Genomic DNA, 21825 nt, shown 5'->3' with positions numbered 1-21825 from the left:
GTGACACACACCTCACACTCCACAATTATGCACCTGTAGGCTGTAGCAGGATTGTGGGCAGTAAAAATGGATTACATTACAAAGTATAAGTAACCTAGACCTATCATTATTTTTGACTGAACTTACATTTCATTTTACACTAGCATGAAATACACTGCTGAATTAAAATCCATGAAGTAGCAAAATTAGTAACTACAGAAGGACTGAGTTTTCTTTGTAGAAGTGTGCAGTTTGTTTTTAGAACCAAGTTTTGTGAATGTTTTATTGACCTAGTGGTTGAATGGAGAAACACATGTTTATTCAGACTACACATTTGTAACACTGCTTTGAAATGGCAGTTTGGCTTCTCTCAAGATGTTTGGGATACACAAAGGAAATCTTGAATGATATGATTTCTGTTAAGATTGTTCCTTTTCTTTTGTAGAGGACACAGAAAGTTTCATTCATCTGCCTTTAAAGTGAACTGAGGACATCAAAATGAAATGCCCTGAAATGCCCTCTCTGCTCTTCGTGAAAGCTGCAGGTTTAACAGAATGTTTTCCTGAGCCATTGTCAAATCACCAAACAGTTTTGCCTTTCAAAGACATGACCCTGGTGCTCATCTGAGGTAAGACATTTGTTTCTCAACACCAGAGGGAAGGTGACTTATGCTTGTTACAGGATGAAATACTCACTATGCATTGTTACATGGTATTTTCAAGCGGAAGTCTCTTGCTGGAGCTATTTTAAAAGCAGGGGTGTAATGAGAAATCAGCAGTTCACCATTAATTAACTGCATTTTTCTTTGAGTTCATAAAAACCTGTGAGTTCCCTATTACAGAGACAGACAGGTCTTGAGGCACTCTGTTTGTGTTACCATCTTCATATGCTAGCAAAAAGAAATAAAACATATTCACCTGAAGGTCTAGCAAGCCTGCTTTTACAGCTTAAAAATTACTGACACAGCAAAAAGAGGGCTATGGTCCACAAGATCTATCAAGAGTTGCAATCAGATCTTTGAACTCCATCATTTCAAGAAATGAAAGACTAGAATGGGAGCAAAAAAGGTTAACAAAAGAAACAGAGGTTGAAAACACAAGGTGAAAATCTGACTGCATTCAAAAGATCAAATTTGTACTTCAAGAAGCAATTAAATAAAATTAAGTTAATACAAGCTGCTTCATTTATGACTAATCATCACACTTAAATACATGCCTCCTTTTTAAATATTAAAGTATCTGGATAATTTTACTTGTACTGTTACAGCTATTATTTCTATGGATTTATGACAGATATTTGATTCTCTTTTTATGAAACAATTTTTTAAAATATCTGATGTTTTCTTATTAGAATAGCTCTAATGAGTTTAAAAACAATGGAATTATTTGTGGCTACTTTATTTTCTGGGAGATATAGTTGCTATGGTATGTTAACATACAATGTGATAAACAAGATGCTGACTCCACAGGACATTGCTACCCAGTATGACTTCGACCTTGTTTGAAATCTACCTGTTAAGTAGATCTCAAAGTAAGTAAGTAAGTAAGTAAGATCTTACACTGAGATTTTTGCCTTTAAGACTCTTCTTTTGATTCATGTAACGGCAAGGAGGAACTCTGGCAGAAGATCTATGGTGGAGATTGGATCCAGGGAGCTGGGGGGTTTCTGTGGTTGGTGTTTTGTTGTTTGGTGTTTTTGGGGGGTTTTTGGTGGGGTTTTTTTTTTTTTTTTTTGGTTTGTTGGTTTTGGGTTTTTTTAGGGCTCAGGCTGCACACCAGTAAATTTCAAAGCTAAAATTGTAATAGAGTTCAGTTTCAAATGTGTCTGCTTCATTCATTTTTTCCACATTGAAAAAAGAGCCCAAGAAAGCAAGCTTTGCTGACTTGAGGAACCAAAAGAAAAGCTGTCCAATCTAGAAAAGATGCTTTGTTTTACGGCTCTCTGGAGAAACTGCTGTTGTGAAGCTCTATGGCAAAGGGCTATTAATAAGAATAGTGGTGGGAAAATATTCATATTTATTCTTTTTTACTTTGGAAGACAGTAAAACCCCAAACCAAGAAGCATAATCAAGGCAGTGGCTTGTAATGTACACTATTCACTTCAGAGAGCTCAGAAACGTCCCACAAAATTATTCATTTCCTGTTCCCCAGGGGCTAGGCTTCATTTGACAGCTACTGTTGCTTTGACACAGGCTAAGGAAAGCTCCTCATATGATGGTGAGTGTAAAAAAGTAGCATCTTCAGACTTGAACATCAGTTTTCCTGACTTCCAGCAGAACAGTTGCAGGCTCTCACAAATCCAAATGAAGAAATCTTACTTCAATTTTCAGATACTGAAATAATATAAGCAGTGTAGAGGAAAAGTATCTAGATATTACTAGCATCGAGTACTGCAAGAAAAATAACAACTGCCTTCAAAATAGATGGGCAAAGAAGGACATCATATGCTTCTGAAGTATGGCTTCAACTGTACCACAATTTCTTATTATCTGTTTTAAAACTGTATTTCATGCCTTTGTGTAAAGAATGTGAATACTTCCCTGGAAATGATCACTCTTAAAACAAACTGGTTTATGGGTCCAGGGTAAAAACCAGACAGTGGAAAGCATGCAGCAATGCTGAGTATGTAAATTCTTGACACTTTAAGCAGGTACATACATGTGTATGTACGTACACATATATGAGTCTGGGCATGGACACATAAAACCAGTGTTTTTATTAGTCTCATTCTGCAGGTCAAAACTGCAGAGGTGTTGAAGACTGTGGAAGAGATAATGTAACAGATAATACTAAAATATTCATATTCTTTTTATGAAGGTAAGGAATGATGAATAAAAAAATCATTGCTACCTACTACTTATCAATCATCCTCCTATTTAAGAGGTTTTGATAGAAGAATCAGAATGTAAATACATTGTATCAGATCCTATTGCACCATCAGTGAAAGAAGATGTGCATAATGTGCAGGCTGAATTGTATTTCTGTGGTGTTTGCAAGGTCCCCAAGACAAGAGATGAGAATTTGACTCCATATTCTCAGAAGGCTGATTTACTATTTTAAGATGTTATATTATATTAAAGAATGCTATACTAAAGAAGGAGAATGGATACATCAGAAGGCTTAACAAGAATGATAAAGAAAAACATATGAATGATAAAGAAAAACCTCCTCAAAACCTCAACAGAGCTGGACCATGATTGGTCATTAAATTAAAACAATTCACATGCCAGATAAACAATCTCCAAATCACATTCCAAAGCAGCAAAACAGGGAGAAGCTGAGGCTTCCCACCTTCCCACCTTCAGGAGAAGAAATCCTGGCGAAGGGATATTTCAGAAAATATCATGGTGACATATTTCTATAAAGCACTGGATAAATGGTGATGAACAAATTACATAAAAGAGCAGAGTGACTTATCTGCCCCACTCACTCCTGATGCCCACTCCTGCACTGGCTCTGCTGGATGCTGCTCAAAGAGAAAAGGATTCTCTGCACCACGCAGGAGAGAGTGGTGCCAAGCCAGCATCATTCCTGTTATATTCACACCTTAATATTAGCAGATGTTTAGCAGGGAGTGATTCACAGAAAGGAGCTGAGATGTCAGCTACCTGTCCCCTGTTCTGACTGACCTGACCCTTGAAGCTCCACGTGACAGACGCTACATTGGCTGGCTGGGTGTGCCCTTCTCCCCCTGCATCACTCCAGCTCTGCATGAATTGCTGCTTTACTGCCTCAGGTATGGCTCTAGCCTACAGATTCCAACCACGATTATCACCCAGCACAGTTCTCCTGAGCAGGCATCAAAGAAATCTCAATCTGTAGAATTCAAATTCAATGGTCTGTCAGGTCTGTGTTTCCAAAAGCCATCTGGAACAAAACCTAACATTTTAACAAACACTTATCATTACATAAAGCGTTCCCTGTTGAACATACACTGTTGTTGTTAGAATACTGCTAGAGCTCCAGCAAACAAAGTAATCCCTTCAGTTACGCTTTTCCCCAGGAATTTTTTCACAGTATGTGAGTAATTGTACTGAGGTGTTTGTCAATCATATTATGCAAACAAGCTCTCGGTGATTATTTCACTTGGAAAACATCCATTTACCCATAAAACTCACAAGAAAAATCAAATTTGTAAGTTGCCACAACTTGTATATATTACACATTTAGTCTCAGGAGAATAACAGTCAGGATAAAATCTGCATAAATGCACAAGGGTACTTTCTCTTGTAAATTTTTGGATTGGCTTAGTTCCTCATAAATCTACAAGATAAAAGTATCCAAAGTCATAAAGAAGCTGTCTAGCTATTTTACAACCTTATATTGTAATAATATTGTATTATTTGCTAGAATAAAGAGATGCTTGAATTGAAGTGTATGCCAGGGTCAGTTGTTTTTTTAAGAATTATTCCCCAGTATGTAATTTGTAAATAACAACTATAATAGAAATATAATCAAGATATTGGTCACTGGAACTGAGCTACAAAAATTTATAATTCTGCAAGATAACTCATCATCTGTCAGGGTGAAGGATAAGACCAAATATTACAGATCTGAATGAAGTTATTTTCAAACTAATTATATAAGACTTTTATAATAATCTTGGTGCAGCTGATAACATTGGGTTTAAGATCTTCAGTGGAAAGGCTTCTTTTATTCCCCTTAGAAGCTATACATACAAGATGATATAGATTATTTTAGAAAACAGGATCAAATACTTGTGAAAATATTCTTGTACTTCAGGACTATTAGGCATTACAAATATAACAGCTATTGCTATTTTTATATGGAGTATCTCTGCCTCTTTATGATGCTCATTTTTTGAATAATACTAAATGAGCTGAATTTATGCACATAAATTAGTACTTCTACATTTTCATTTTTATTACATATATACATCATAGGGTTGCAGAGATTAATAAAAAATCCTTTTTATGTTCAACAGAGCAGAAACAAAGAAGGATAGCGAAATGAATATCAATAAGAAATTGTAGAAAATCAATAGAGGAAATTAAAGGATAACAGGGGAACTCTATAGCTGACAGTAAGGAAAAAAGGAGTAATTTAATGTCTGTTTAGGACAGAAGGAATCCTATCAATTCTGTTTTGGCAAAAACTGATTATAAAATCATAAATGGCCTGAATTTTCAATAAATACTTCTACTTGCTACTTGGGGAAAAAGGAAAATGGTAAATACACAAATTATGTATTTACCATTAAAAAAAATTATTTAACAGGTTAAAAGAAGGCTAAGAACTTACTGGATGACTGCACTCAGAGGGTCATGGGTTGCTGGTTGGAGACAGTGAAAAGTGGAATATTACAAGGGTCTGTCCTGTCTTGTCTGACATATTTATTAGCAACCTAGGCACAAAACTGGAGATACCAATTGCCATGCTCAAAGGCAAAGGCAGGACTTGGATTCAGACCTAGGCAGGCCAGAGGAACAGGCAAATGTTCCCCTGGGGCAAGAACAAATGGGAGTCCTGGACCTGGGTTAGAAGGACGTGGCACCACGCCACATGATCCACTCCTGAATTTGAGGGCATCCTGACCTGGATGAAAACACTGCTTCCACGATCAAGTGTTTTTGTACTTTGCACTGTGTTGTGAAAAGCAGCAGAACCAGTAATGCTGGAATTCAATTCTCCAGAGGAAGGAGCTCCTGCCCATCTATGCTTGGGACCGTGCATAGGCTGAAACCTTCATTGTGTAACCCCACCTGAAGGCTGCCCTCACTCTCCCCAGCGGACTGGTCATCAAAGACTCAGGTCTCATGTGACACAGTAGAGTAACCTGGGCTCAGACTAAAGTGCTGTGGGAAGGTCTGTAAAGTGACAGAAGACACAAAAGTCTCATCGAGGGGTAGTATTATAGATACAGTATCAATAATAGCTCAAAGATATAAGAGAGAAAATACCAGGATGAAAATATGAAAAGGCCAGACAGGAAAACAGGGAGGTTAGTTGGGATGGTCTGTTTAGTTTGGAATGGGTTGTGAAGCATTGGGTCAAACTGGCAGTGCTGTCAGTGTTGATGCTGCTGGTGGCAGACAGCACACTGAAGTGGTGGGATATATGGTGGTGTCCAACCCTTCCTCCTTCTGAATGATTCCAGATGTCTGCCAAGGTTTTTCACACCAGAGGTGGTGGGCACACTGTTGTTTAGACTAACAGCTCATTCCTAGCTATCTCTTTTATGTTAAATAATATTTTTTTTCTATTTTACCTAAAGGGTGCATCTATCCTGACTTCAGGCTGTCTTCATGCCTGGCTGAAGATGCCCAAGTGAACCAGCCCTAAAGGGAGTATAGCAGCATTTCAGCAGCACAGCATCACATGGGTTGACCCTGGGGCACTGACTTGTCTCACAGATGGGTCAATATTTGCCAAGACTCCACTCAGTAATTGCAATTCCCCTGGAGACTCTCTACAAGCATTTCCCAGGAACAAGGAGCACAGAATAGGCATCTATAGACAAAATTACAAAGCGTGACCTTGTGGTACTTGTACCTCCACTAACTAGAACTGACTATGTGGATATTTGTCAAAACTCTAACTAGATCTCATTTCATTTTGTTTTTTCTTCCCACACAGTTCTGCAGAAAAGACTTTATACAAAGTTGCTTTGAGAGACATCAACAGAAGAACAATCAATGACCAATGTCACCACCATTACAGCTGACAGATAGAGGTCCTGGGCTGAAACTGTGTCCAAGGCCCATAAAAACAGATTAGGCAGAGATTATCTAATGTCAGCACCTCACAGTGCTCCGTGAACAATCCCTGTGTACATATGTAATGGATGTCAATAATCAGCTTTTGGCCCTTTGTGGCACTCACATTCTCTGAACATGAGTCCTTCGCCCAGGGATTTTTCTCCTGGAAGCTGAAAGGCAGAGAGAGGCCTCAGAGAAAAGAAAAACAATTCTTATCTCATTTGTTTCTCCTGTGTTGTGCTCATGTCGAATGTGTTTGGAGATTGTTTGCCCAAGGTGATTTCTTGATTGGACTCCGGTGTGAGCTGTTTTCACTCATTGGCCAATTAGGGCCAAGCTGTGTCAGGACTCTGGAAAGAGTCACAAGTTTTCATTATTATCTTTTTAGTATTCAGTAAGTATCTTTTCTGTATTCTTTAGTATAGTATAGCATTCTTTATGGAGTCCTCTTCATCGTTCTCTCCCCTTGTTGGGAGAGAATTCCAAGGGCTATTGAATTTACAATAGCCCTTTACTCCCAGTTCTGTCTGCAAGGTCACTGACCCTGCTGAAGCAGCTCCTCCAGCAGAATCACTGCAGGGGAATGCAGGCACATCCCCTGTGGCATTTTGGATTGGCCCCCTAAAGCAGGGGCTCACATGGCTAAAAGTATTTGAGCTGCCTGTGACACTGGGGCCACCACAATAATCAGCCACAGCTGTCAGCACCTGCAGGACAAAGCTGAGCACAGGGAAGCTGTGGAATTGTGATTAGGTTCTGCTGTAAAGAGGGTTTTTTGCTGATGCTACTACTGGGACAGCAAGTGAGAAATGGGAGATTGTGGCCAAGACTCTCACTTAGCATTGGATAAGAGTATAATGTAGTAGAAAACAAAGTGTTGTGCAATGCACAATGGCTTGTAGAACAGTTAGCCTTGCTCAGCTTTCATGCCCCTGTTAAGACAAAAATGTTGATAAACTGGCAATTGGCTCTCAGAAGAGTCCAAAATTTACAGAAGCAGATTCTATACTGCAAGACTTCAGGGTTCCTTCTAAGTTGTTCAGGAAGGATAAATACATATACAACTGTTACAATTTTGTTTGTGTAACTGGCAGGATATGGCCAAAATTTTAAGAGAACAGCAAAAAATTAAAAGTAAGGGATACATACACCTGAGCAATTCAAGAAAGTTTTCCATTGATTCTATAGTGCAGACATAATTTTAAATTATAATCAGGAGGTTTTAAGGAAGATGTGCACAACTACAAAAACTAGCAAGTCTTAAAGACTTCATTAAACAGAGCTACTGGGTTTTGGTCTTAATGCCCCTTCCTTTTTTTACATTTTTTAATCTACAAATTGCTGTCTCCTGATGAAATTTAGCTCCATGCCTCCACCCAGTGGGCTTTTCTTAACCAAGAGCAAAAAGAGACCCTAAAAAGGGCCCGTACACACACAGTACCAGCAGCAACATTGGTGGTGTGAATGATTTCTTTCCATCTTTTCTGTAGAGTGGATCAGTTGAAATGTAGACAGGTATTTGATATTACCTTCTGCAGCTAGATAACCACAAATGTGAGATCTTGAAAAATGTTTTAATGTTGCTTCCATCATGTGTTTGCCATTGCTACAGGAACGGTAATTGGGAAGCACTCAAATCCAGCTATCACCAGACAAAAAACTTAAATTTCAAAGTGGGATTGTTTTAAACTGAAATTAGTTTTAATTTTTAAAATAAATGAGGAGCAGATTACAACACTGGCTTGTGATTATAAACAACCCTTTACTTCGTAGTACTTCTTTTCCATACGTAAACTACAGAAAAGTATTTTCTACCTTTTTTCCTTTCCATATGAGATTATTTATTGACTTGCAGTGGCACCCCTGCCTCAAACTGGAAGAACTATCCTGGATATATATCCTAAAGAGCTTATAACAAAATGAGTTCTGTAGATGTCAACTTCTCTGTTAAATTACATAGAGTATTTGAGTTATATGCACTGCTTTTGTAAAACTGTGGTTCATATAAACTGAATATTGTTTACACTAAGAAACACATGGTTGTTACCAGTTCTCCAATTGTCTTTTCTTTCCATTCCTTTCTTTTCTGTCAGGCTTCCAACTCAACTGTGGTGTGTACTATACATTAAAAAGATAAACTTACGAGGAAGTGCACATTTAATATATCAAAGAAGAAAACACAGTTTAGGGAGATGCCTTTATGCCAAGCCAGGAAGAAGATCCCTTCCTTCATTCCAGACTGAGAAATAAAAAATACACTTTTGTGATCCCCCACCACTTTAATGATATTTTCCTTACTTCAAGTACCAAAACCACTCCAGAATAAACCCCTTTCCCATACAAAAGCTCTGCTACTCTCTGCAAAGGTCTGTTTACAATTTACTAATACTACCATAGAACTCAAAGACAATAAAATTAAAGGATAATGAAAAGCTTTTCAGCCTGTAATTAATCTGCAGCTGTTAACAGATAAGAAAATCTGCAGTGTTCAGTACAAATTAGATTTTGGTGGAGTAGGAATAATAGCCCAAATATATTAGATAATGATTCAAACTGCAAAGTCATACACTAACCTTCTGTTCTTACATTTCTTATACCACAGGTCAAAGAATCATTCCTATATCAAATGCATAATTTTCTAGGAGACTGCACTGTTTTGAGAGATACCTAATACAAACTGACAGACAAAGATGCTTCAAGATATTCCTGCTTTTTGGTGGGGGGAGAGAACTGGGTTTTTTTGTTTTATAATGTTGAGGATTTTTTACAGCTGCTAAAGGTCTGAGATAGCTTGATTTCACATTTGCCAAATGACATTCTAGGGAAATGGAAAGAGACTACACATTACAGTTTCAGGTTAAACTCACTTCTGATCTGTTTTTTTTTCACTTTTTTTGGTTTTCAGTTATAAGCTTTTCCTTTAATAGTAAATATCCAAACTTCACCATACCAATGTTTTTGGTTTGTTAATTACCTATTTTAAAAGAGCCAATCCAAGGCAGTTAATTACCTATCTTAAAAGAGCTTACCCAAAAATCTTCAGAAAGTTAAAAATATTTTTAAATTGTCTTAGTGTCAAAGTTATGACTATATTTTACTTTTGTAGAATACCTGTACCTTTCAGAATCAAGGAATTTGGAAAACACTATTCATTTGGATTTTATACAGAGAATTAAATGTAGGTCCATCTTCTAATCAAAATCCTTAGGCTTTCTTCAGCTGTGAATGCTGAAGGTATGAACAATATTCAGAATTTAGTTGGAATTTAAAACTTTAGTGAAAAATTTTTCAGTGTAGAAATGTTTCCTAATATCCAGTCTAAACCTGCCTGGTGCAAGTTGAGACACAATTTCCTCTTGTGCTGTCACTAGTTACCCAGGAGAAGAGGCTGACCTCCATCTGGCTACAGCCTCCTTCCAGGCAGTCTTAGAGAGGGATAAGGTCTCTCCTGAGAGTGTCATAGGTCTTGCTGAAGTTAAGGTAGTTAACATCCACACTTTTTCCCTTATCCACTAAGCACATCACCTTAACACAGAGTGAGATTAGGCTGGTCAAACAGCACCTGCTTCTCATACTCCCATGCTGGCTGGGCCTTATCTTCTGTTTGTCCTGCACCTGATGTGTGATGGCAGTCAGGGTGATCTGCTCCATGACCTGTGAGGTCTGTAGTTCCCCAGAGTCTCTTCTGGCTCTTCTTGTATAAATTAATAAATAAAATAAAAAAAAAATTAAAAAAAAAAGGAAAAAAAGAAAACTACTCTGCCAGATAAGGAAAAAAACCAAACAAGATAAGACATTAGAGGAACAATGAGGTAGCTTTTTATTTTTCCTTTTTGTTTCTCTTACTTTATGTGATTAACATCAAGAATGTGCTTAAGCCTGACTGACTGAAGGTGCAGCCCATTCCTAGGAGTGCTTCTTCTGAAGAGATACAGCAAGTGAGGGCATGGGCTGGAAGAGCCACCCTGCCCCGACTCATGCAGTGAAAATTGGATAACTTGCTTTAATACAAAGTATGATGCAGAAGTTGAAGGTGTTCCTGTCTATGTTGTAACTGCTTTGTACCCTTCCTGCACTCCCAAAGAAACTATTTGTTAAATATAAAACATTTGTAAGTTTTGGCATGATTTATTGCTCCTAGTGCAAAGGCAATTTATCAGCATACCTCCACTGGCTTCGGAGCAGATTACTGTATGGATGGAGGAGCAGCAGCTCATACACTTGAACACTCAGCAAATGAAATTACCACAAAATGATATCTATAAATATAAGATTGGTTTTAAAATAACATTTTAAACAGTAATCACTACCACCTGGACAACAAGACAGTTTTAAAATAAAAAGGGTTAATCTTAAGATATTGTCTGAAAATCAGACCAGTTTTTACAGGTAAGTATGTGAAGATATGGGTGTGTAAATTATATCCACAAAGTGGGATCCTCAACTGTAGTTTCTCAACTGACAAATGTGTTTTCTCAGCTGGATCAATGGCAAGATATAAAAAAAAGATACAAATGCAGGGATAACCTCTCTTTTCAGGAAAAGACATAAATCCAGACTTGAAGATATCGATCCAAATTACTATTAATTAAAAGCTACACAGAAGATAACAAATTTCATGACAAAGCTATACACAAAAGGTAGAGCAATTCACATGTTACAAGTTACAAAGCAGCTTTACGAATGGGACAGCAATTATATTACCGAGATCTTTACATCCAAAAGACTTTTGGCAGGTTTTATTCTTTGTGGAGAATGAGGAGTAATACCCATCCAAATATAGTGTATGTACTTTGTTTTCATATGCCCAACCTATCCAAGAGCACACAAAATACGCTCCTAAAACTGCCAGTTCTTGAGATATCAAACACTCCACATACATCATTTTAATCCTCTCAAGTGAGTGCAATTTTAGTAGTCACAATTGCAGGAAGTATTAGATTCATGGTCAGATGGTGCTACAGTCAATAACTTTGAATTCAAGATGTCACACAGCTAGCAGAATTTAAGTATAGAAATACAGACCATTTATTTTCAAGGTTCCAAATCTCTTTCACTCTCAGCATAGAATATATATTTTCAGGATGAATATGTCATTACTGGACTGATAAGATAAATAAAGGCAATAACAAAAGTAATATGGAAGCAAAAAGACATTATTTATTAAACATAATATAATAAAATGTCCACAGCTAACTTAAATATATGCAGGCGTTATGTATTTTGCTGTATTTTCTGAAGAAGAAATTCTACTTGTAAATTTAGATTTGGCTGTCCTTTCTTTGTCTTCTTACTCAGTATTTTAAAAGCTTCCATTTTCTTTTTCTTGTACAAACGCTGAGCTTCTTCTCTTTGTTGTTTTCTTTTTTCTGCTTCCTGAAATTAAATAAATATGTAAGATTATGAAACAATTACAAACCCTCTGTGACTGTGAAGCTATTTATAAGTTCATTTTTGTATAGGTACTGGCAATTAGGGATTGTAATGCCAATAGAACCACCATTTCTCTAAAGCTGAATCAGGATGTTCTTTCAGCACATACTGCAATTAGAACAAATTATACAGCCTCAAGCTTCAAGAACCAAGCTTTCTTCAGCAGAACATCCTACAATAAGGCTTGCTGCTGCAATGTATACTACTTCCTTTCTGTGAAATGTGCTCCTTGACTACTCTCCTTAAATGACAAACTATCAAAAAACTCACTTTCTCCTCTTGAGTGCAAGAAAGAAAAAGGTGATGCAGCAGCTCCTATGTGAATATCTTGCCAATCCAGATGTGCTAGGATACTGGACACCTCTGCATGGGACAAGCTGATAGGGCATGGGACCTATCTGGACCATGTGTTGGGCAGGTTTGTGACACTAGGACAGCTTTATCTAGGGGAAATTAATCCAGACCAAACTACTAGTGATCTGTTCTCTTTAAAGCAACACAGACTGTCTTTACTTTTAAGAGAGATGGAATGAAACCACAAACCTTAATCAAATGTTTACCTGTAAAATCTTCCATGGAGCACACATGCAACCAAACTACTAATGGAGCATTAATTATCTATGGATGGACTATTAACACTATATAGATAATCACCACAATGTAACATTCAGATTTTATCCAACATCTCACACCCCCTTCTCCAGTGTTGTAATTTTACTCAGTAATTTGGGCAAACATCCACAAGCCAGATAACCAGCTTACTTCACTTATATCACATCCTACCAAAATATGCAAGACATCACAAATCAGAATGAAAGACGGCTCAGTTCATATGGATAATTTCTTCTCATAAAGTTTATTTTTTGAAATGCAGGGCCATGCTGATCACATAGGCAAGCATTTCTGCAGAATGCCTGCCTATGGATCATATTTTTGGATCATATTTTTGTTTTCCACAGCATAGATGGCTTCAGTGATGTACAAAAACTAGAAGATTTGCTCTCTGATTTAAAATTTACAGGATGTAATTCAAGGAAAGATTTCTAAACAGCAATCTACAAAGCCTCAGGGAAAAAAACCCCAATCAAACAAACATGCATATGTAAAAATACGCACAGATAACCTCTCTCCATTCAGAATCCTTGGCTTATTTTACCATAATGACTAACACAATTTATTCCCTCTTTAAAAAAAACAGAGCAGCATCAGATCTAACTTACCTGTAATTCACTTTGTAACTAATAATTTTTCTGTTGTTCAGCATATTCTTGTAAGCAACATCTAGTTAAGCTACCAACCAAATGCTTACTTCAAAGCAAGAACATTCATCTTAGACAATTGTTACTTACATTCATATTTTTCCTGATCTTTACTAAATCCAGACAATTGTTACTTATATTCATATTTTTCTTGATCTTTTTTTAGGCAAAAAAAGGGCCTTTGAGGAGGCCAAAATTGTGTCTTTAGGCTTATCTCTCTTCCCAAGATAAATAACAGCAAATCCAGTGTTTGCTAAAACACATGACAATGAAGTACATACTTTATTTTTTCATCATGCTCCAAGTACTCCACCTAAATGATTACTGTTATTGGGGCACTTAGCTCCTGTTTTGCCTAATTATCTTTAACAAAAATAAAAATGCCAACACCTGCACTCAGGCAACTCCTATGTGCTGCTCTAAGAGAACTCCCTGCAATCTTGCTGGGGTTTTGCTTGTTCCCATCTTCTCTAAATAAGCTGGTTATAACATTAGTATCTTTTGACACAATCTGTAGCTAATATGGAAGAAAGCAGCCATCAGCTGAATAACCATGGAACTCACCAAGAATCACAGATCAGCTTGCATAAAACTAAATATAGATGAAGAAACAGTATCTTTTATACAGCCATATAGTCAATATTTATACAGTAGCTACTGAAATTTAGTATGTCACCAGGAAGTTACACAACTTCTACAATGTTACACTGTATGCCATTTTACAGTACAACAAAGAGTGTCCTGGGAGAGAAAAAAACTAATTAAATAAGGACCTCTCAAGTTAATAATTCAAATGAGCTGATTTACAATGATGATACTACAATATGCCCTGTAATAATTCAAAAAAAATAATGCAAATTAAATTCAAATGTAGGGAATGACTAAAAATTTTGACTGTGGATACTATTAAATTTAATTGTTTCACTGCTGGTCAAAGTACATAAAAAAGTAAAATGAAGATTGCATTATGATAATGCCCTAAGAAACAGGATGCGTGTTTCATTTTTCATCACAAGATGATGGTATTGTTATTATTTTCCCTTCTACAAAATTTAAGAGATCTAATATAATCCACTGGGGTATGCAGATCAAGCTCTAAGCTCTTCTTCAGGTACCAACTGACATAATAAAATCCTACTATGGGCAAGTGCAAGATAAAAATAGCAAGAACAAAGAGAATGATCCTTTGAACGCCTGTGTGCCTGAATACCACTGTCAAGTTGAAAAAGACTGTGAGTTCCAGCATGCCCTGTGGTCTTCCCTGAATTCAGATGGAAGACTGAGAGGTGGAAACGGTATTAATCTAAATTCTGTTTAAAATCAAGAAAGAACTTTGTTTAAGATTTACCTCTTTCTTTCTAGCATGCTCAGCCTTTATTTTCTCATACTCTTCTTTTGCCTTCTGATTGGATGTTTTGTTTTTAAACTTCTCTTGAGTCCCAACTGACCTGGAGGGAAAAGCACACATTCTTGAGACACTGAGTACCATCAAGCAGACATAACCATAGATACTGCAGCCACTGCAGAATCACAGCACACTCTTCCACTGCTTTTGTCAGTGAAGTTAACTACAAATACACGTTTCAGAATACTCATCCTTCTACACTGAATGGATTGTTTGCACTACTCTTACATGATATCAACACCATGCCAGGCCATGCACGAGCAGTCAGCAAGAAAACATAACAAACTAAACTCCTTCAATGCCAAATGTACCAAAGACCAGAGTGCACACAACTGTTAGTAATGCATACACCTTATCTGCTCTATCTTCACATGGATGATGTTTCCTCAAGCTTAAAGACTGCCTAAAAGAGTATTGCCCATCATTCAAACTCCTCAGACCTAGAAAACCTGAACATACTAGCTTAGAGCTGCATCCTCTCTTTCTAGTTCCAACACATGGGAAAAACTGCAGAGAGATGAGAACAAACATTTAGAAATACCACTCTCTTATGAAAAAAAAAACAAACAAAAAAATTCCTTTCTTCTCACCTCCATCTGGTGGCAATACTGTGCAATGACACCTCATTATCCCAAGTACAAAACTGTTACACTGCCATTTATTTTTCTAACAAGCAGGAAAAAATATTTAAGCAATATAACACAACAGCATTTTTAGTAAAAATGCAAATCACCTCACTAAAGTCCATGCAAACTGTTAAGATCTAAAATATTCCTTTACTGATGGAAAGAACTACTTTTCTTAAAGACATGCTTTGAAAACTTACTCTGCTGCTTTATTAAGCTTTTCTTCTGATGACACCGAATCATCTGGAGTCCTGCGCCTCTTCTTAAGCTTTTCTTCCTCTGCAAGGTAAAGATGTTTCAAGTGCTCTGGATAGGTATCTGTAAACTGATCATCCTGCTGGGAATGCACTTGTCTTCTCTTTTTCAGTAATTTCCTGTACTGTCGTTCAATCTTTTGTTTCCTCCGAAATGCAAATCCTCGTCCTGAAAGCACAGGAAAAAGGCAGTTACAGCACCTGCACTAAAACAGCACCAAACCATTCAACTGCTGTCAGGACCCTTGCCATCTGTCTTCTTCCCAAACTGAAAAAGTGACTAAGTGAGGCAATTTCAATAAGGACCAGTCATAAGTTCAAGGAAAGAACCACTATGATTAGGTTGCTCCCTACTGTAGCATTGCAGCTTTCACAGATTACTGAAAATGACTGCCCACCCCCCTGGGAGAGCACTGCAAACACTGCTACTTAATGCCCACTCACCACTATGCACCTTTGCCACCTTTTTGAGTCCAGTGAAAAGATGTACTACCATTTCACCTCACTCCTACTTTTGACAGCTTCTAAAGCAATATGAAAATAGATTCTAAATTAAGCTCCTAAAAGCAGTCTCAAGATGACACTGGTAATAACTCTGGCAGCAGCAGCAGAAGTGTGCAGCAGCTGTGACACAGAAAAAAGTCATTAAATTGTCCTATCACTCTACATTAATAATCCATTATGTCTTTTCACTTAAATAGTATTTATTGCTACTATTTTCTCTCTACACGTGTCCAGGAAGAGCTTTTCTACAGCTACATCATAGAATCATTTCTGTTTAAAAGAAAGTTTAGACATTGGCTATTTCAGTCTCAACCATTAAAGACAACTTATCAACTTAAAGTTGATGATGCTTTTTTCCTAATGCTTAATTTTTTTATTGCATTACTCTTAAGATCTACTGATTTTCGCAATATTCACCAACAAAACAGTTTCTAAAGGGAAGTCAAATTAGTTTCAACCTCTCCTTTTACTGTTTCTTCAAAGCTGCCACTTCAGCAAAGTGCTGCTGAAGGCCATACCCTTTTTCCTACTCATTTTTACATTTACATAATTACCTATCAATAATCTGAACCTCTCCTCAAGCGTGCTTCTTGTTAAATGTACGCTTTTCCATGGAGAAAACTCAAAGCGAGTCCTAAAGCCGAAGACCATCGCCACGCGGCCCAGGGGCTGCAATCCAAGTCCCGGGAGCTGCAGCTCACACAGGCCGCCCCAGCTCCGAGTCCAGGGCCACGAACACCGGGGGCGAGGCGGGGCTGCGGGCTCCGCCAGCCCAAAGCCCCCGCCGAGCCTGGCAGGACTGGCCCCAGCGGGGAAGTTCGGGTCGAGCCTGCTCGCAGCTGGGCCAGGGAATCGGGCCTCCTTCGGTGCCCCCTCAGGCCCACCGGCGGCCCCGACTCACCCTCTTGGACGCTGCCGACAACGCTGCGGAGCAGGACGGGCCGCCACCGCCGCTTTCGGCCGGGTCCGCGGGCAGCCGCGCCCCCCTTGGCCGCCGCCGCCGCCGACCCGGGCCCATCGCGCCTCGCCGCCGCCATCGCGCTTCCGGCGCCGCGCACAGGGATGACGTCACCGAGCCGCGCCGCGGCGCCGACGGGCCGCGCGTGGGGCCATGTCGCGGCCGTCGCGCGCGCTCCCGGCCCAGCCGCCCCCGGCGGCAGCGGTGCGGGCGCTGCGGCGCGCGGCGCGGTTCGTGCGGCGCGCGCTGCCGCTGTGCCGCGCGCACACCGTGGAGTTCTTCACGCGCGGGCTCTGGCAGCGGCTCGTGGCGCCGCGCCCCGACGCCGTGCTCGAGGCGCTGCGCGCGGCCGGGCCGCTGGCGCGACCCCTGGCGGCGGGCTCGGGCGGCGCGGCGGCTCCGTGCGGTGAGTGGGGCAGGGGCGCGGGGGGCGCGGCCGTGCCGGGGAACGGGAACGCGGTCGGACCCGCCCCGCTGCAGGGGAGCGCCACCGGGCGGGGAGTTCCACTGCCGGGGTCGCGGTAGTGCCGCTCGTGACGGGGGGGGGGGGTCTCCTGCCGTCAGTTTCATCCTGTTCGTTTGGAAACGAAACTCCGAAGTGTGAGATTCCTTCAGTGTGACTGAGCCCTGAGGAACACAATTAAAATGAAAAAAACCCAAATCAAACAAAACATACAAGAAACCTCCAGGAGTGGAAGGATGCAACAGTTAAAAGTGAAAAGAGTGTTGGAACCGGAGATGCGGAGCAGAGCTGGAAAAGGCTTGAACGCCGCTTTCCTGGGTGTCTGTAACAGCCAGTGTCTGGCACGGGACAGCAGCTGCTTTATTTCTGACGAGATCTATTTAAGAAGCACTTCATATTTTGAGTAATTTTCACGTAACTGAAGAGGAAGCCAGCTAGGCTGCTGTGTTGCTGAATGTGCTGCAGTCCAAGTAGGAGGGAAACGTACCAGTAATGCTCCTTCAGGCAGGGCACGGAAATGAAGATGAAGCATCTGAAAGCTGTGGTATCTGGGGGGACTGAGCCCAAGCAGAGAGATCATTTTCAAATCCGAGGTGAAATCTCTGACAAAGCACTTAGCTGAGAAAAGCCAGTGCCGTGCCAAAGCATATGGAGTGTAGATATCTGTCACGTTGCGTTAGCTCTGAAATCCTACGGTAAATAGCACTCCAAGCAGGAAAGTGTGTGGAGTGTAAGAGAAGGCTCCACAGAAAGTAGCATGTGCTTTTTGGCATAGGAGACAAGCTCAGATAATGATCTGGACTCAGAAAAAGATTGAAGAACTGTGAATTGCTACATCACTAGCGACATTTCTCTGTTGGATCTGAGGACCTCTCAAAATATTAACTGTAAGACTCATTTTTAAAGGGTTGAGTTGTTTGGGAAAAATCCCACAGAGTTTATTTATGTATGGAAAAGACACTGGATTATGAATTACCTTCAAGAGCCAGATGGAAACAAGACAGTGATCTGGTCAGCCAGCAAAAGTGTTGGGAAGCAGCAAGGACAGGCTTAATGTTCTTGACAGGCAATGTCAGAGTCAGAACTGATTCGGAGCAACAGGACATAAAATTGAATGTAAATACAGGCTGGAGCAAAACTAATTACCAGTTGCGATCATCATAAAGAAAATAGTAAAGGAAAATTACTCTGATCTCACCTGTTTCTATGGGAAAGTCTGTGGAATGATTCAAACATGGTGGTAGCCTGTAGAGTAGCATGAGAATCAGAAAGGCAGAGTATTGTTTTGTAGAATTCAAAATCGGATAATAATTTATTAATCTGCATTCAACATACGTGTTACAGAATCTGATGTAGAAATTACTCTAACAAAAAGACAATTTATGTCTAAAATTAAGCATGTCTTTTGAAGAGTATGAAGCTTTCATGCTGTGACTAAAATATGACATTTCTTCTTTGGTTTCTGCTGGAATTGTTTCTGCTAATTAAAATAAAAAATTAAGAATTGCCCCTTTTTTCTGACTTTAAAATTCTAGTATGCTGTTTAACAGAATGCACTGTAGTAGAGTGGGCATATGTTTGCTGATTTGTTGGTTCATGCCTTACTCATTGGACTGCATAGTATCAGTCCATCCAGTCCTATGATGAAAATACTTCAGAGTAAAATATGAGGTTTTTCAGTGAAGATATCTGCAAGCATCTACTTACATTTGCAAATTAATGCACTGCTAGCCTGGATTAAAATTAGGAGGGAGAGAAAGAAATGTAGTATCATAGCTCATTTGAGTGCATTAGTGCAACTCAATAACATTAGGGATCAGAAACCAACCTTTAGAGATCTTGGAACCCAACATAAAAAGAAATAACTCTTCCTTGTTTAAAGTCGTTTCCTTATAATGACCATGTGAAGGATGGAACCCTTGTTTTCACTTGTACCCTGCAGACAAATGTAAGATCCCTTTTTAGGTTCAGAAACTGGTTTGAATACATCAAAAAGCTGGCACTTGCCATATTGCATTTTGTTTATCATGTCATTGCTGTAAATTGGACACAGGCACAGACAAATCTGTGTTTAAGTATTTTCATATTTTACTGTAAATTACTTCCAACTTTGGGGCATGTATTTCTTTCCTCTCAAGATTTGTTTGCAAATGTATAGACTGTCTGGTTTAAAGACATGCTCGTTTTTCTCTTGTGAGCATCCAGAGCAGAAATGTGTCCAAAAACCTAACATTTTCAATATTCATAAATAATGCAAAGTTCACCAACTGCCATTCTGTAGCTTGAAGTTAGGCTTCAGATGCCTTAGTGCAGTTGGTTCCTGTTTTTTGGTTGTCAGGCTGGGACAACAATTTAAGTTAGGTGGGAGTGTTATTAGGGGTGATCTGAGAGTCTGCTGGTTCTGTCATGTTCTCCCACCAGATAACCAAATTAAGGAGTGTTATAGAACATGGGCATCACTGCATTGGATTTCAGTTAAGTGAGATTTGTAAGAACAGTGATTATATTTTATGTCAGCTGCTGAAAAAGTGAAAGCACATCTATTTTCTTATCTTTCTGTAATAAATCTTGCAGAAGAGATGTTGTAAAGCAAAGTTGCCCCTTCTTTCTGAAAGCTTCAGTCTGTATTCTCCTCTCTAATATCCTGTTACAATCTCACCCTTCATGAAGACTACACTAACTAAAATTTGTTCAGACAAGGAAGTTGTTTATGGAGAAAGTGGCTTTCTTTTTAGATTTTGTAGCTGAGAGGAGTAAGAAGTGCTGTGCAGACAATGAAACCATGTTAATTCTGGTCATAACTTAGGCAATATTTATGCTTTCTTAGATACAAAATTTGTTTGCTGTGCTTGTGACTTTGTAGTGTCATATTGTGAAAATTAACATGGTTTGGGACTGTTTTTAGTAGGCTGTAATATATGCATGACCTTTCATTGTGGTCATGCAAGGAAATTAAGAGCATTTGATTTTGTGAATTAAAACAGCTCTATCCATTGTCATGCCAGATTCAGGAAAACCACTCTGCTAGGTATATACTTCCTCAAAATCTACCTATGACACAAAAGACAAACCAGGAGACTTTTTCCCAATTTTTGTAATGGTCTGATTGCTGGACTGGTTACCTTTTATATATTGAAAATAATTACAAATATATAAAAATTATTAGCAAAGCTACGTAGAATTCACAAATAGTTTTAGGTAAAATAGAGAGGAATTAGACAATTCAAAATAATCTCAGAATTAATACATTATTCACACTAATAGGTTTCACTTAAAAATAGATGTACATTTTTGAAACTATTGGAAAACAACTTTGCCCCACACCTGGTTGGAAATAAAAAATGAATTTAATTCTCCCAGTATTCATCAGTTACAAAGCAGCTTTGAAAGTTCGTGAATTGAGTGATTGTGAATTTCATATACTAAGCAGCTGCATTCCTTTAAAAAAAAAATCTAGCAGCATATATGGGTGGGTTGGGCTGACTAGGACATGTTTAATGAGCAAGTCTGTAAGCAGAAGAGAAGTGATAATGTTGACTGAATTAGCTTGTCAATTATACTGAAGTAGGTCTGCTGAAACAACAGATTTTGTCACATTTACACTCGTTCAACTAAGGGCAAAATTTGACCTTGGTTCTGGAGGGGGAATGCAGTTGACGAAAAATAATGAGTTTTCCCACTTAGGGAAGCAAAATAAATGGCCAGTTGTGTGTGATACTAAGTATTAATTACCTGTAGTTCTCTGTCAGCAGTATTAGAGAGCTGTTAAGCACTGCTTACAAAAATCTTTTCCTTTTCTTTTATGTGCAGATGATGACATCTTTTCCAGTGCATTTTGTGAGAACTCTGAGAAGCTTGTCGATGTACATTTGTTTGCCCTGGCTGCTAAGTATTATTCTTTGTCCAACCTTGGAGTGTGCACCCCATTAGAAGATGTGCTTGAAGCACTGAAAGGAGACAGTGAAGGAGCAACAGGTATATTTACATTTGTATTTTAATGTTTACTTATTCACTAAAGGACTATAAAAAGAGTTTTGGTTTTGGAGGGTAGTTTGTTGTTTGAGGATTTTTTCCTATATGATCCTCACTTCCATTTTTATTTGTTCTTGGATAGTTTCTTTATTGCCTTTGTTTATGAAATGGATTCTCTTGCTAAAATTTGAGCATTTGGTGTCTATAGACCCATCATGGGATTCAGTTTTGAAGGGGATGGAACAGAGAAGTGG

The 21825-nt window shown here is 38.9% G+C and overlaps 2 protein-coding genes across 4 annotated transcripts in view; one reads left to right on the top strand and one right to left on the bottom strand.

Moving 5' to 3' along the window:
- Positions 1-11837: 11837 nt before the first annotated feature.
- On the bottom strand, positions 11838-17239 carry CCDC59 (coiled-coil domain containing 59). The gene is made up of 4 exons (XM_059846849.1): positions 17080-17239; positions 15621-15843; positions 14738-14837; positions 11838-12073 (listed from the first exon to the last, which is right to left on the bottom strand). The coding sequence occupies exons 1-4, from the start codon at positions 17213-17215 to the stop codon at positions 11912-11914; spliced, it is 621 nt and encodes a 206-aa protein (XP_059702832.1). The 5' UTR covers positions 17216-17239; the 3' UTR covers positions 11838-11911.
- Positions 17240-17279: 40 nt separating this feature from the next.
- Positions 17280-21825, top strand: part of METTL25 (methyltransferase like 25) — a 45671-nt gene continuing 41125 nt past the window's right edge. For all 3 annotated transcript variants that reach the window (XM_059846847.1, XM_059846848.1, XM_059846846.1), the window contains exons 1-2: positions 17280-17542; positions 21410-21574. In XM_059846847.1, coding sequence (XP_059702830.1) covers positions 17290-17542; positions 21410-21574 — 418 coding nt within the window. In that variant the 5' untranslated portion in view covers positions 17280-17289. The remainder of the gene's footprint in view (positions 17543-21409; positions 21575-21825) is intronic.

Source organism: Haemorhous mexicanus, chromosome 5, assembly GCF_027477595.1.
Source record: "Haemorhous mexicanus isolate bHaeMex1 chromosome 5, bHaeMex1.pri, whole genome shotgun sequence".
Taxonomy (NCBI): Eukaryota; Metazoa; Chordata; class Aves; order Passeriformes; family Fringillidae; genus Haemorhous; species Haemorhous mexicanus.
The sequence above is the reverse complement of the archived record's forward strand: the minus strand, read 5'-3'. Positions and strand labels throughout refer to the sequence as shown.

What these genes read in the sequence shown, in the direction of transcription:
- CCDC59 (XM_059846849.1), bottom strand. Translation starts at nt 17,215, where the DNA reads ATGGCGGCGGCGAGGCGCGATGGGCCCGGGTCGGCGGCGGCGGCGGCC. An exon ending in TGTCGGCAGCGTCCAAGAGG is followed by an intron (nt 15,844 to 17,079) that starts GTGAGTCGGGGC and finishes CTGTGCTTTCAG; the next exon opens with GACGAGGATTTGCATTTCGG. An exon ending in AAGCTTAATAAAGCAGCAGA is followed by an intron (nt 14,838 to 15,620) that starts GTAAGTTTTCAA and finishes TTTTCCCTCCAG; the next exon opens with GTCAGTTGGGACTCAAGAGA.